The sequence below is a fragment of the Megascapheus bottae genome, chromosome 6 (assembly GCF_031878675.1).
Source record: "Megascapheus bottae isolate mThoBot1 chromosome 6, mThoBot2.hap1, whole genome shotgun sequence".
Lineage (NCBI taxonomy): Eukaryota > Metazoa > Chordata > Mammalia > Rodentia > Geomyidae > Megascapheus > Megascapheus bottae.
In genome coordinates, this window is record NC_143514.1 from 55618654 (window position 1) to 55634582 (window position 15929).

At 48.1% G+C, this 15929-nt stretch overlaps 1 protein-coding gene across 2 annotated transcripts in view; it reads right to left on the reverse strand.

The window, feature by feature from the left end:
• Rnf220 (ring finger protein 220) overlaps positions 1-15929 on the reverse strand; it is a 222370-nt gene that overhangs the window by 39042 nt on the left and 167399 nt on the right. For both annotated transcript variants that reach the window (XM_090334995.1, XM_090334994.1), the window contains exon 2: positions 2873-3005. In XM_090334995.1, the coding sequence (XP_090191121.1) occupies positions 2873-3005 (133 nt within the window). The remainder of the gene's footprint in view (positions 1-2872; positions 3006-15929) is intronic.

The window sequence follows — 15929 nt, forward strand, 5'->3', positions numbered from 1 at the left end:
TCGCAAATTTTTTCCAATTAAAAATCCAGATAAATCACGAGGGCGGTGGCGGCCGGTCCAGCTCGCAGGCCGGTGGGCGCAGCGGCCGCGGGGAGCGCAGCCGGGGCGGCGGCGCGGGGAGGGGGCGGCGGGCGCGGCTGCCCTTGAACGCCTTTGCCGGCCGGTCGGACTGTCAGCGCGCCGGGCGCGGCGGGGCCGAGACAGATAAAACCATCGACCCGTCGCCGCCAGCGCTTCGGCTTTATCGATCCGACGGGAATTTCACTTGCTGTGCAGATCCCGCTGTCCGGCTGTCAGACACCCGGAGGGAGGGGGCGTGCCGGGGGCGCGGGGCGCGCACGTGCGGAGGGCGGTGTGACGGGCTAGGTGGGGATCAGGGCGTGGAGGAACGGGGTGCTCTGAGAGGACTTGGGATGAAGAACTGGGGCCTGGCCAGCCACACGTTGCGGGGCGGAATCGGAATGGCTGAGAACAGGGGGGAATGCGGTGGGCAGAGCAGGGTGGAGACCGCCGCTAAGAGGCAGAGAGCCTCCATTCTCCACGACCTCGGGGGGCATGCGGCCTTTACAAGGCTTTGCAGACCCCCTCCCTTTCTGCCTCTGTTTTCTGTTCTTGTTCCCATTGGAAGCAGTTTACACAGAACTCCTGGACTGCCCAGGTGCGGCACTCCAACTGCAGGATATTTCTTTCACTAGCCGGTGGAGCCCTTGGATGTCAGTGCTGGAGGGAGGGGTGGGGTGCGTAAGAGCCTGGGCACTGGTGTCCTGATGGCTTGAGTTCTAATGAGTCTTTACCACTTACTAGCTGTGCAACATCAGAGAAGTCATGTAACCCTTCTGTACCTCCTCATCTGTAAAATGGAGGTGATAATTATACACCATGTAAGGATGTTTTGGTCAGTAGACCACATGAACTACAGTGATACCATAAGATTATATTGCCTAGTGACATGATAGTTTGTGTAAGTTTATGCTAGAATTTTTGCATGGCAGAATTGCCTCAGGGTTAATTTCCCACAACATATCCCTATAATTAAACAACACAGATTAAATAAAACAACGCAATGTAAAGTAGTTGGCAAATAGTATTATATGAGGCTGTGATGATTACCGATTAATAACCTGTGGGGCTTTTAAAGTATGACCACAATTTCTGTAGGTGTTTCTTCCTTTAACATGCAGAGTTCAAGGCATTTGTGACTTATGCCTGTAATCCTAGCTACTCAGGAGGCCAAGTCTGAGGATTTCTGTTTGAAAGTCCTGGAGACTCTTATCCCCAATTAACCAGCAAAACGCGGGAGTTGGAGATGTAACTCAAGTGGCAAAGCACTAGCCTTGGGTGAAAATGCTAAGGGATAATGTGTAGGCCCTCAGTTCAAGTTCCAGTACACACAAACACATAGAAAGAAAGGAAGGAAGGAAGGAGGGAGGGAGGAAAGGAAGGATGGAAGGAAGGAAGACAGGAAGGAAAGGAAGGAAAAAGGGGATCCAGTTTTCATCTTTGCTGCAACATTTCATTTGGAGCCCTAAGTTGCCATATAAGGAGTCCATCTACTCCAAGGCTATGAGGCTATGAGGAAGCCCAGTCTACACAGAAGCCATGAACAGATGCTTTGGGCCCTAGTTACCACCAACCATCAGACATCTGCATGAAGGAACCTCTAGATGACCCCAGCTGAGGCCTCAGACATCTGGAGGAGACAGGCCTTCTGTACTGTCTGAATTCCTAATCCCACACATTGTATGAGTGTAATGGAATAATTGTTCTATACTGCTAAAATTTGAGGTAGCCCCCCCCCTTTTTTTTTTGCCATTTCTGGAGCTTGAACTCATGGTGTGAGTGCCATCCCTGCTTGTTTGTGCTTAAGCTCTTCTTACATCTTTTTGGTAATTAATTGGAGATCAGAGTCTCACAAACTTTTCCTGTCCACCTGGCTTCAAACTTGATGCTTAGATCTCAGCCTCCTGAATAGCTAGGATTATATATATAGGTAAGAGTTACCAGGACCCAGCTCTTTTCTTTTTCCTTTTATTTCTCTTTCTTCCCTTCCTCCTGTCCCCTCTCCCTTCCTAACTTCCATCTCCTTCCTTCCTTCTCTCTCTTTCCTTTCCTTTTTTTTTTTTTTGTGCTGGTCCTGGGGCTTGAACTCCGGGCCTAGATATTGTCCCTTAGCCTTTTCTACTCAACAGTGGTACTCTGCCAGTGGAATCACAGCTCCACTTGTGGCTTTTGGTAGTTAATTGGAGATCAGAGTTTCATAGATTCTCCTGCCCAGGCTGGCTTTGAACAGCAATCCTTAGATCTCAGCCTCTTGCATAGTTAAGATTACAGGCATGAGTCAGTGGTGTCTGGCTAGGTAATTTCATAATGATTCTCCTATGTTCCTTTGGTTAACGTGGCTTCTCCCAAAGCCTCTGAGAAAGCTTAGTCCAGTCCTTTAACAGGGACAGGATGTGTGTACACGCCTGAACATATTCTCAAGATTGTCATCTCCCAGCCCTTGAGATTCATGGAGGAAATACTTCTCACACTCCCTTGGATGGTGGAACCAGGCTGGAGGGAACGACTGGACAGGCTTTAAAAAGAAAATCTTCTCGAGACCTCAGCTGGCAGTGCTGGGCCCGTGGCAGTGGCTTGTTCCCTGTGTAGTTCCCTTGAATTCTGAGACTGGGGCCTGAAGAGTCATTTTTTTCCCCCATTTTTCTCTCCCAAAAACTAAAGCAAGAAGAGGAAAGGTAGAACCATTCAGCTGGAGAAGGAACACTGAAAAGGGAGTACTAGAGAATGGCCGAAGACTCCTGCTTCTCCCTACAGGGAGTGGTGAGACCTCCCTGTAGAATCCCCCGTGTCAAGCTCCTCATAAGTGGCTTACCTGGTAGGCAGCTGGGCCAGTTGCTCAAGTTCCTGCTCCATATGTTCCTGCAACTCGCTGGGCCTCAACAGGACTTGACAGATGGGGCAGATCGGAGCCTGGCTGTCAAACAATGCTGCTGCTTTCTTCTTGCCTGGCCAGGAAGGAGACATGAAGGAAGACATGAAGGAAGGCCAGACACACATGAGCCAGGCTAGTCCCTTGAGGGGAAATCCAGTATCTCAAGTCTCTGGCCCAAGTCTACTTGCTATCTATTAGGGATTTTTTTTTCTTTGTGTGTGTGTGTGTGTGTGTGTGTGTGTGTGTGTGTGTGTACATGCCTGTGCGTACATGCCTGTGTGCACATGTATGCATGTGTACATGCCACTCCTGGGACTTGAACTCAGGACTTGGGTGCTGTCTCTGAGCTTTTGTGCTCAAGGCTAGCATTCTACCACAGCTCTACTTCTGGCTTTTTTTTTTTTTTTTTTTTGGTGGTTAATTGGAGGCAAGAGTCTCACGGATTTTCCTGCCCAGGCTGGCTTTAAACTGTGATCCTTATCTCTCATTCTCCAGAGTAGCTAGGATTAGATGTGAACCACCAGTGTCTAGTTTCCCTAGGGATTCTTGACCTGGAGGAAGGGTGAATCTGAGGTTCTCAGAACCAGTGGGCGTCACTCTTTACAGCTCCACAGGCTGTGATCATAAACCACACCTCCTCAACCAGCGGTCCATCTCAGAAATCTGTTGGGACACAATCAATGCTCTGTGCAATCAAACGTTGATCACTCTATTTCACAGATGTTTAATCATACCATCAGCCAGATTATAGAGTGCCCTGCATCCCTGTTCTCTTCTCACTGCTATCACATTCCCCAGATCTAGGAGAATGGAGACAAGAGAATGGGAAGAGATTCATTCTTGAAGTCATTCAACAGATACTCTCTTTTGCTCACTCTTAACCAGACCCAGTGCAGAGCAGTGGAGTCCTAGGATAGAATCAAGCCTAGTCCTTGCCCATCTAATTGCCTGGGAAAGACCAACAGGGACCAAGTGATTTCCAGGCTAGCATTCTCTCCTTTCTTCACTTTTCACACATTCTGTGTGCTGGATGATTTCATTGAATCTGTGGCCATAATTTCCACCAGTATCTTGTTGACTGCAGACCATATGACTCTGCTCTAATCCTTCCAGGGCTCTGTATCCAAATATCTAGTAGACATCAATGCTTAAATGTCATATGGATTTCTGAAATTCAGTAATTCACAATTGAGCTCTAGGGCCGGGAGTTTGGCCTAGTGGTAGAGTGCTTGCCTTACCATGCTTGAAGAACCAGGTTCAATTCCTCGGTACCACATGCATAGAAAAAGCCAGAAGTGGTGCTGTGGTTCAGGTGGTAGAACCTTGTCTTGTGAAACCCCAAGCACAATGCTCAGGCCCTGGATTTAAGCCCTAGGACTAGTTTAAAAAAAAAAAAAAAAGAGCTCTTTAGTCCTTCCAAACCTGCCACTCTTTCAGTGATGTACATGTTGTCTTTTTTTTGGGGGGGTGTACAGGGGGAAGAATCCTGGGGCTTGAACTTGTGACCTGGGCACTGTCCCTGAGCTTTTTGTGCTTAGAGCTAGTGTTCTATCACTTGAGCCACAGTTCTACTTCCAGATTTTTGCTGGAAATTGGAGATAAGAGGCATAGACTTGTCTTCCAATCTTGATCCTCAGATCTGAGATCTCAGCTGGATTACAGGCATGAGCCACTGGCATCTGGCTTATAAGGCAATGTTCATTTTTTTCCTTTCTTTTCTTTTTTAAGAATTTTTTTGCCAGTCCTGGGGCTTGAGCATTGTCCTTGGGGTTTCTCAAGCCTGGAGCTCTACCACTTGAGCCGCAGTACCACTTATGGCTTTTTCTCTGTATGTGGTACCAAGGAATCAAGACCTGGTCTTTGTCCATGCTAGGCAAACACTCTACTACTAGGCCAAACTGACCGAGCAACATCCATTTCTGATAATGATACCTTTATTCATCCTGTCCTTCATTTGCTTTCCTACCCTTCTCACATTCACTCAACTACCACATCCTCTCCATTCTACTGCTTAATAAATATTCTTGGAATCCATATTCTTATTTAGGTCTCATGGCTTCTCCCTTGGATAACCTTATGGGTCTTCTGCAAGCTCATGATTCAGAGGTCTGTCTCTTCAATATGCCCTTCTAATAGTGTATACCCAGAACATAAGCACAGTGGAGACTGGCTGAAGCCTGAACTCTATTTACACTCGGTCACTAATGGTAACTAAGGACAAAACATCTTAGAAAGAAGCTTGCAGGTGGCCTAGTTCATCTTCCTTGAGGAACTGAGCCCATTTCCTGTCCCCTATCCAGGACTCCAGGTTTGCTTATAGTCATGGGGTCAAGAAACCCTAGGTATGCATGGGGCTCTGTTTACTGGACTTCTTCAGCTTGAATCTTCCTCCATTCTTCCCTCTGGTGCCAAGAGAGGGTAAAAGAAAAATCAGCTTTCAGAGAGATAAAGACTGCTGGTGACTAGGATGGATATCTGAGTCCTTTTGGTAGATTAAATACAGAATGCCTAGTTAAATTTGATTTCAGATATATGATAGTTTTTTTTGTTGTTTGTTTGTTTGTTTGTTTGGTAGGTCATGGGGCTTGAACTGGCCTGGGCACCCTCCCTAAGCTCTTTAGCTCAAGGCTACCTCCTTACTCCAGAACTTGGGTGTTGTCCTAGAGCTCTTTAGCTCAAGGCTACCGCCTTACCCTTGAGCCAAGCCCCACTTCCCATTTTCTAGAGGTTAGTTGGAGATAAGTATCTCAGGTCCTTTTGTGCCCGGATTGGGTTTGAACCTTTATCCTCAGATCTCGGCCTCCTGAGGATAGGATTACAGGTATGAGCCACTATGCCTGGCTTGACAGTTCTTTTTAAGTGTGTGTCCCAACTATTTCACAGGACATATTTATACTATGGATTATTTTTTTCTAAAATCACATCTGCCTAGGTGCTCTGGTTTTCTTTTCTTTTCTTTTCTTTTTTTTTTTTTTTTTTTTTTTGCTAATCCTGAGCTTGAACTCAGGACATGGGCACTGTCCCTGAGTTTCTTTTGCTCAAGGCTAGTGCTCTACCATTTGAGCCAAAGCACCACTTTTGGCCTTTTCTATTTATGGAATACTGAGGAATCGAACCCAGGGCTTCATGCATGCTAGGCAAGCACTCTACCACTAAGCTACATTTCCAGCCCGTGCCCTGTATTTTTATTTGCAACCCCAAGCTTGAGGGAGCTTCTAGTTCAGGCTAAGCACAGAACCCATTTCCTTTTAAACCAGACCCTGGAAGATTATGACTTTCCTGGATGCTGGGATTGAGTCATCTGAGGACTCAAAAGAGAGGAACAGTTTAGTCTGGGTATGTGTTCTGGGTTTAAGAAAGAAAGAAAGAAAAAGGCTTAACCAAAGAAGTAAAATTTAAGTTGTACTTTAGAATTAAACCAGGCATGGAGCCAGTGGCTCATGCTTGTAATCCTAGCTATTTAGGAGGCTGAGGTATAAGATGTGAAGATGGCCTTTCCAGCATAGGCTGGAAAGTCTGTGAGATTCTTAGCTTCAGTAAACTACTCAAGAAAAGCTGGAAGTGGAGCTGTGGCTCAAGTGGTAGGTTGCTAGCCTTGAGTGAAAAGAAGTTCAGGGACAGTGTCTTTCCTTCTCCCCCCCTACCCCCCGCAAGAAGTATATGGGAAAAAATGATTGAATTAAGGAAAAAGTTATGATTTCCTTGTGGGCAAGGTCCACTTCTTTTTTGTTGTTGTTGTTGTTGGGTCATGGGGCTTGAACTTGGCTTCAGCTCAAGACTAGAGCCCTAACCCTGGGTCTGGGCATTGTCTCTGAGCTCTTCAGCTCAAGGCTACTGCCCTACCCTCAAGCCAAGCCAAGACTCAGGTTCTTTTGTGCCGGGGCTGGCTTTGAACCCTGATACTCAGATCACAGCTTCCTGAGTAGCTAGGATTACAGGCGTGAGCCAGTGTGCCCGGCCAAGGTCCACTTCTTATTCATATATATTTATAGGCAATTAGTAGCAGGCCTATTTGACATAGACCAAATATTCAACGATGAATCAAATGAGGAAAGGACGAAGATAGGGAGAAAGATGGTCAAAAGACAGCTTGTCCTCAAAACCAGACAGTTGAGAGGTCAGCCATAGAAGCTTTTTTTCCCCAGGGTGTGGCTAGGTCTAAGTGGTGGGGAAGGGGTCCCATTTTCATGAGCCTTGGTGATTGTGCCTTCAGTATTCATACAATAGCTACAAGGTAGTAGTGAATGGAAGAAGCAGATGTGGTCTTGGTCTGAGATGTGAAAGGTAAAGATTCTAGTTTCAGTGTTGCCCCTTATTCATTACAGTCATCCAATTTCAGACGTGAGATCCTGAAAAATTTCCAGGACATTTTACAAATAGGGAAATTGAGGCGCAGAACTGAATAGGACCTTGAATGCCATTCTTGAGCTCATAGCTTTATTTACCCAGCAAACATTTATAAAACAATTATGTCAAGTATTATTCTAGGGGAAACAGGAGCTCAGAGATAAATAAAACACATTCTTGGCTTCTAGGAAATCACAAATTAGTGGGAAAGCCAATAAAGAAAGCCAGTATTCCAGTCACTGGTGGCCAGAGCCATGAAAGATGCAGGAGCCATGAAGGGTCCAGGATTCAGTTTCCTGAAGTCCTGGCCTGCATGTCTGGGAGCCAGGCACCAGTATTTCCAGATATCTATTCTCATTTTATCTGCTTTTCAGCACGAGCTTTTTCTGAACTTAGCCTCTGTTTCCCTATCAGGATATTGGACCCTCTTTTTGGGTCCCAGCGTTAGGATGGACACTGACAGGGACCAGCCTCTAGGCTTCATCCCATCCCTATTTTCTTAGAGGTTAGAGTGGCAGATGTTAGTATGGTGATGAGCCCCCCATTTCCCTCCACCCCCCCCCCCCCCCGCTGTGTTCCCTATAATTTTATATTGAGACCTGTGGTCATGACGTGGATTTTACTGCACTAACGACATGGCCTGCCCAGGTTTAATGACAAAATCCATACTCTGGCCCTGGGCCTGCTCCTCGTTTGCATAATTTCCAGAATACAGCTCCCTGAAGCTTTTGACCTGGACCATTACAGTGGCCATAAAATGGGCCATAAAACGCTGGGGATGGCCAAAGGGAGGTGGGGAGAGGGAGGGCCGTGGTCTTGCTGGGGTGGGGATGAAGCCCTCCACCCTCTACTCTTCTTAGGCTCAGGAAAAGACATCCCCTGGTGCTTCTTCTCCACACTTCCCAGAATCTGGGAGTTCATCTCAGACGGATGAAGGCTCCCAGAAACCCTCAGTAGGTTACCCACGGGGGTGCAGGCACCCCTTCTCCAGCTCTGCAGGCGGCATCCCAGGTGCACGTCTGGAGCCCACCTGCCAGAGCATCCCTGGCGCCTGCCTTTGACAGTTGCTCCAATAGCTGGGCAAGGCCTTTGCCACAGGTGGGTCCAGGTCATTCAGTCGTAGGGTGAACCCTGCCCCTCTGTAGGACACCTAATCCCTCCCCCGCTCCCGGGGGGGGGGGCAGGTTCGGAGACTGGCAGAGCCGGCGCTGTGGGGAGCGGAGGGAAGGCCCGAGGGGATGGGGACAGGGACTGGGTCGGGCTGTCAGTGCTAAAGATGATGAATGGGGGAGGTGAGGCGGGAGGCCCGGTGTTATCGGCGTGGATGGCGGCAAGTGCGGGCGCTCGCCGCTCCTGCTAATCCCCGGGCGCTGCCTCAGCCCTTGCACTGATAACGAGGAAATGGGACTGACAACAATTTTTAGCTGAGAGATTCTTCACCAAAATGCCAGGCGGCCGGAGGTCTGACAGCGCCTGATTGAGTGTGTGGGGTGGGGGGACGCCCGCAGCCCCCTCCCCTCCCATGCAAAGATGGATCGCTCATTCCGCCTCCAGTCCACATTCATTAGAGCCACCCTCCCCGCCACCCCTGCGCGCAGGGCCCGCCACCGCCACGTCCCCGGCCGCCAAAGCACGAGGAGGGCAAGGAGGGGCACCCACTCTTCCAGCCGAACATCTGGGCAAGCGCAGCCCCAAGAGGAAGGGTTGAGAGGCCTTGTCTGGAGGCTTCCTGATCGGGTGACCTTGGGCTGTGCTCAACGAAGAGGGACTGGCCGAGTGAAGAGGGAGAGGAGGTTCAAGCCCGCGGGGCCCTCAGGAAGGGCCGGGCTCCAGCTGGCCAAATCTTCAAGGCCTCTGCTACCTGGGGGCCTAGATCAGCCCTCTGCTGCCCTCCTCTGTTGGGAATTACTGACCACTGGGAACAGGGATCTCATGCCCACCTAAGCTACTCCGTGTCTGCCATCTTCAATGCCATCACTGGACCACTAACCCATGTCTGGCCTTGCAGCTCCCCAAAATGTGATTGCCTCTCTGTCATGGCCAGTTTTTTTCTTTTTTAAAGTAGAGGGTAAGTTTATTTGAAAGTGAAAGTTGTGAAAAGAAAGTAGTGAGGACTATGCATTTGGAGAGAGGCCCTAAAGAGGAATCCCCCTCCCCAGTTAGTGGCCTAGGGGTTCAATCCTTGCTTCTCTCTTTACCTAAGTAGCAATTCCCAGACCACAATAGTATGGCTTGACTGCCTGGTGTCTGACTAGAGATAGGGAACATGATAGTGAGGATGAGCTTACTGACAGAAGGCGGTGAAACCTAGGACTTTTAAGAATATGTAAAGGATAGCTGGGCATTGGTGGTTCACACCTGTAATCCTAGCTACTCAAGAGACTGAGATCTGAGGATTGCAGATCAAAGCAAGTCCAGTCAGGAAAGTCTGTGAGACTCTTATAACCAATTAACCACCAGAAAACCAGAAATGGTGTGCTGTAAGTGGTAGACTACTAGCTTTGAGCAAAAATTGCTCAGGGATACCTCTCAAGTCCAGAATTCAGGCCCCAAACTGACACAAAACAAAAGCATATAAATACTTGTGTTCTATTCTTCCCTTCCCTCACTCCATCCTTCAAAAGAAGGATCTCCATTTTCTAGTGACCAAGATGCAGAATATAACTTAAGCAGAATTCAACAGAGTTGCTTCTTACTCCCTGTATAACCTTGGGCAAATCACTTAACAATTCTGAGCGTTATTTCTCCTTGTGCAAAGTAGTGCTAATGATATACAACTCCCAGGACTTTTGTCAAGATAAAATTAAATCAAAGCTGTTTCCAAGTAAAGTCATTATTGTTTCCAGTTTGTTGACCATTGGTTTGTTGTGCCTATATCTGCTTCATCCTGGTGTCTACCTGGCCTTGCCCCTTATCTAGGCTTCTTTCCTGTGATGATGATCACCTACCACTTAGTGGGTACCCAGGCCCATCTGGCCCCTGTATAATTCCTTCTCCTATCTATCCATACCTTTATGTACCTTACTGGTTTTTAAGTCAGACTTAGAAGGAAAGAAAATGAGTTGGGTTTTAGATGTGCTTAGTTAGAGGAACTGTGAACATGCTGAGTAAGCAGTATATGTAAATCAGAATTAGAATTATAGGCCTGTCATATAGATAAGATTGAGGTTTACCACTGTATTCGTTATGCCTAGAACAATGTCAATCCTAGGGTAAGTACTCAGGAAATATCTACTAATTGAATAAGTGAATGAAGTTAAGAGTATGGCCGGAGTTTGGCCTAGTGGTAGAGTGCTTGCCTAACATGCAAGAAGACCAGGGTTGGATTCCTCGGTACCACATACATAGAAAAAAGTCGGAAGTGGTGCTGCTGAGGCTCAAGTGGTAGAGCTCTAGCCTTGAGAAAGTCCAAGGACAGCGCTCAGGCCCTGAGCTCAAGCCCAGGACTGGCAAAAAAAAAAAAAAAAAAAAGAATAGGTAAGAGATCACATAAGGTTAGAAGAGTCAGGAAGAGAATCTCAACTCTGAACAGGTGAAGGAAGTTTACATCATCAAGGACTGAGAACACTAAAGAGGTAGGAGAAAAACAAGAAAAGGATGATTTCACTGAAGCCAAGAAAGGAAGTTTTGGGGCTTCAGGGGTGTCATTAAGAGTCAAATGTTGCTGAGAGATCAAGATCATCAAACAAAAAAGTTCCCCATCCATATATCCTGTCATATATAGCACAACCCTCTTCCCTCCTCTTCATCCATCTATCACAATCCCAACCATTGAATGCCTCATCTCTCCTCTCTTGCTCATCCCCTCCTCCTCTTCTCTCCAGAAAACCATGGTTGGTGCCTCTGCTGGGTATGGGACAGGAAGAGTTAACATGCTGACAGACGGCATTTTTTACCTTCAGTCAATATGAACAAGGCCCCAAGACTATGATTCCAAACATCTGGATTTCATCAATATGTGATCTGTCATCGTATATTGGCATTCCCCAGTCCCCGCGCCAGAGCAATGCAGCTGGTTTTATTAATACGTCAAATACATTATCCGTGTAATACACTTGTCTGGCTGGGGCCTCCCGCTGGGGCGGGGCGGCGGATTTGAATGTATGATGAATCAGTTTGCATTACATGTTCGTAAGTCATCATTTGTCAGGATTAATAGGCATCCCTGGTCGAGGAGGTGGGGGTAGGGCAGGCGGGGAGAGATGTGTATTTAGCTGTAGCCCACACTTATATGCTGGTGCCCAGGGACACTCGGGAAAACAGCTGTGTACCCTTTTGCCCACACGCCAGGATAGTGGCTGGTGCTCAAAGGTGAATTTCTTGTTTTGTTTTGTTTTTGAAAGCAGTTCTACATCACTTGGAACCAAGTAGCCCTATTGGTTTCTGCTTTGGGCTTGCTGAGCACCTGAAAAAAATATAGCAGGAGCTATTTGCACAAGACAGCTAACTCACGTTTTAGGATTCAACCTAGAATTCCTTCTTCCAGGGAGACTTCCATGATTCCCCCAGACTGGTGTTAGTCATCTCCTCTGTATTGTCTCTTACTGCATTTTTTCACAGCATTTGCCACAATTACTATGGCTTCATGTGTCTATAGCCTTTCTGCCTGCTTGCTTGCCTGCATTCCTTCCTTCCTTCTTTCCTTCCTTCCTTCCTTCCTTCCTTCCTTCTTTCCTTCCTTTCCTTCCTGTCTTCATTATTGCCTTCCTGCCTTCCTGCCTTCCCACTCTGGCTATTTTTTTTTAAAGGATAGAATCTTCTATGTAGCCTAGTAGCCCAGGCTGGCCTTAACTTGTGAGCCTCTTGCCTCAGCCTCTCAAGTGCTGCAATTACAGTGCCTAGCTTTGGATAGTAAATTCCTTGAGGGTAATCATTAACTTATTCACTACTACAGCTTCAGCATCTAACAGAGGGCCAGGACCCAAAGTAAGAGAGAAGTAATAGTAGGAGTAGACATGATTACTGACTTTCTCAAATCCCCAAAGATATAGACATCCCTGAAGATGAGGGCTTTCTCCCCACCCTGCTCTGGTTTAGCTGGGTCATTTGTCCTGCGGCACATGCTTTTTTCATTTTTATTTTTATCTGTTCCTTGTCTTTGCATAAGGCATTCACCCAGCATCAGGTTTCACACATGTGACCTATATATCAAGATGGAATACACAGGGGTGGCAAGTCATTCCCTTACCATCTTCTTTCCTCCTCTTTGCCTACAGAAGCTTAGACTGGCACTTAGACTGGCCATTCCACATGGCCTCTTACAAAAGCCTGGCTGGCGCTCTGACTCTTGGGATCGATGCTATTGTCTGTAGCAATATGTTGGTGTCTGACTGAACTAGATATGACTGCTGAGTGGCCAGTGGCTAACATCTGCAGGGCAGCCAGGTGGAGCTCAACCTAAGGACAGGTTTAGACTTAGATTCAGTTGAAGGGTAAAGAAAGGCTCCTGGACAAGGCACAATCAAATTCACTAAGTCCTGGTCATAGTACTTGAGCCTTTGGCCCCATGAACTTTTGCTGTAGCTAAGTGCACCGGCTGACCTGTTCAGAGGCTGATAAGTCTTCAAGGGACCAGAACTGTTTCATAGCGCTGACCTTGGTTATTCCAAATGTAACAATTGCCTCCTTCTTTTTGAGGAGCTATACTTTGTTCTCCTCCTCCTCCTTGAGCTAATAATTTCCAGATAAATCCTGGTACTGGGCTGGGCCAGTGGTGGGTAGAACAGGTAGGGTCTGTCAGTAGTGTCTGGGATTAGGCTTTGGGAATGGCAGTAAAGAAAAATATCCACATATGGACCAGACACACCTAGAATCTCCAGTGTCTGGACACACATAGGTGCTCACACAGGGTGGGCACTTTTTTTTTTTCACATCTAAGCACACATACACACACCTGAGCATCTATGTTTACATTCAGGGGCAGCCTGAGTTATACCTGCCCATTCTCCTTGGCATACCTCTACACTCCCCAATCCCCAGCCAGTGCCTGCCTTGCCATGCAGCCAAAATGCCAAGACTGTTGTGTGTAAAGTAACTTCAAGTGTGCTTTACCCCCTGCTGGCTCTGACTATGGGCTTATAAAAATGAAGTTGGAACCTCCACAGCTGTGGGCAATAAATCCTGAATGGTGGAGGAGGAGGGGGCCGGGTTACCTGCTTTCTAGGCAGATGGGTGGAGCACGGGGCACCACCAACGATGGAGATTGGATGGGCAGTAGGCCCAGCTGCCTGGCCTTAGGCACTGCCTGCTGACCGAGCCTAGGGAGGTGCCTCCCGGCAGACCTGCATGGTCAGAACCACAGCACTGGGCAGAGAGCAAGGACTGAAAGTGCAGGCAGCTCAGGGAGGTAGAGGAAGAGGAGGGTTAGGGTGGGGAAGAATGAGCAAGACAGCCACGTGCTGCTGAGGCTGAGGGGAGCCCTCACATCTGGAGATCAATTAGCATCAATTACTGACTTCATTTAATTGTCGTCCAAGATGAATTTGTCATTTTTAGCTGGGAATTAATGGGAGACCTTCACCTCTCGCTGGCAGTAGCAGCAAAGCCAACAACGGTCACCCCCTACCCCCCCCCCCCAGCCTCCTGAAACCCTGCTTTCCTGCTTGGGGCAGGGGCAGGCAGCTTCGTGGGGCTGTGGCTTCGTGGGCAAGCTCTAGCCCGACCTGCTAGAGCCCAGGGCCAAGGAGGAGGCCATGGGTCCTGGGTAGCAGTCCTTTGCTGCCTCTGGCTTCAGCCAGAAATTAATTTGCTGGGCTGAGCATGTTTACCTTTTCCCAGCAAAGGCGAGACGGTAAACAGCGGCCCAGCGGCTGAAATTGAATTGATAACTGCATCCACGCGCCAGATAACGCCTAAAATAATACGCCGATAAGGAAATTCGATTTGATTTGTTGCTGCGCATCAGATTGGCCCCATCTGTAGCTGCCTGTAATCATTTTCAATTGCGTTGGGAAACCTTATTTGTCCTTAAATATTTCTGTCATTTTTCATTGCTGGCGACAGATCCTTGGGCAGGTGGCAGGGGTGCGCTGCCTCTGTGGGCGAGGGGCGGCGGCCCGAGGAGGAGGAGGGGTGGTGCGGACCCGGGAGGGAAGGAGGCAGGGAGCAGGCAGCCGGGCGGTGACAGCTGTTCCTCCAATCAATCACACTGTCGACAGGGAGGGACGACTGGCTGGCAGAAATTGAGTTTGCCTCACAGGGGACGATTGAGCAAATTAATAGCCCATTAGCCAAGCAGTGACCTGAGAAATGAAGGCACAGGGGTTCCTGCTCGCTCAGGCCGGCTGGGGTGGGGCAGGGCAGGGGAAGGGTCCAGAGAAGGGACAACCAGAGAGGGAGTGTGGGAGGAAGAGACACGGAAGGATGGATGGATGGATGGATGGAGGAGATGGGAAGATGTGTGGGTAGGGTGGGAGAGCAGACAGTCTAAGAGGAAGACCTCAAGTTGGGACAAGAAGGCCAGAGATACGGAGAAGTCCCAGGAGTGATGCTGAGGGTGGAGGTGGCTCGGTGGATGCCTCTCTACCACCTTCCTGGGGGTGCCACACTGAGAAGCTCCCCTCCACCCACAATCCTGGGCTGTGATATCCTTCATGTCCTCCCTCCTACAATGCTGACCTATCCCCAGACACACCTCTCCCTTGCAGTCTTTTGCAAGGTAGGATGCTATTGTCCCATCTCTGTGCTTCAAATTCTGTGAGGTCAAGTCCATCATTCTCTATATTTACTGAGAACTTTGATACCTCTGTTCTCTAAGCCGGATGATAACCACCACCACCACCTCCTCCTCCTTCTCCTTCCCATCTTTCTCTTCTTCTCCCCTCTCCCATCTCCCATCCTCTTCCTTGACTTTCAACAGCCTACTGTGCTCTAATCTAGAACTTTTTCCCCTTGCCCCACCTTCCCAGTCCTCTCATGGGTTTTGGACCCATTAGGTTTGATTCCCGGTCAGTCTCTCAGCTCTCAAGCCTTCACTCACTAATGCCTAAAGCCTGGATTCCATGGTATATTACTTCAACACCCTCTTGTCAACAGATGCTTTTTGCTTTCTCCTCCATCCAACCAGTTTCCCTTTTGTTTTAGTCACAGAGGCAGCTATGTGTAGCAGTAAATCATAGAACTATGCAGATATGTGCCAGTAAAAATCCACTTTCCACAAAAGCTAATACTATTTTGCTGCTTTGAGTGCTTTGCCCTACTTTTGTCCCCTGTCTCTTACCAAGTGGCTTTACTCCCTATTTCACTCTGCAGTTGGGAGTCCGTTAGACGTGAATTCACTCAACTTCTCTCAAGCCACCTTCCCTCCATTTTCAGTGGGAGAGGTATTCATCTTCCTGTTTCAGTTTAATCCCTTCTCCTGGGCTCTCTTCTCCCTGTAGAATCCAGTAGAGATTTCTACTGGGATGTCCGACAGGCTCTTGGAGCACAGCAATCCTGAAATTTCAGGAACTTCTCTTCCTCTGGCCCTGCCTTCCTCTGTTTTGTGTTTCGATGAGTGGCACTGCTATCCTTCCCTAAATTGACAGTCTTGACTCTTATTCAGGACCTTGCATCCAGGAAATAAACAGTGGTTTATATCTCCATCTCCAAAGTGCTCAGTGCATCTTCATTTCCCATTGTCCTAGTTCAGGCATCTCAGCTTTTTTTTTTT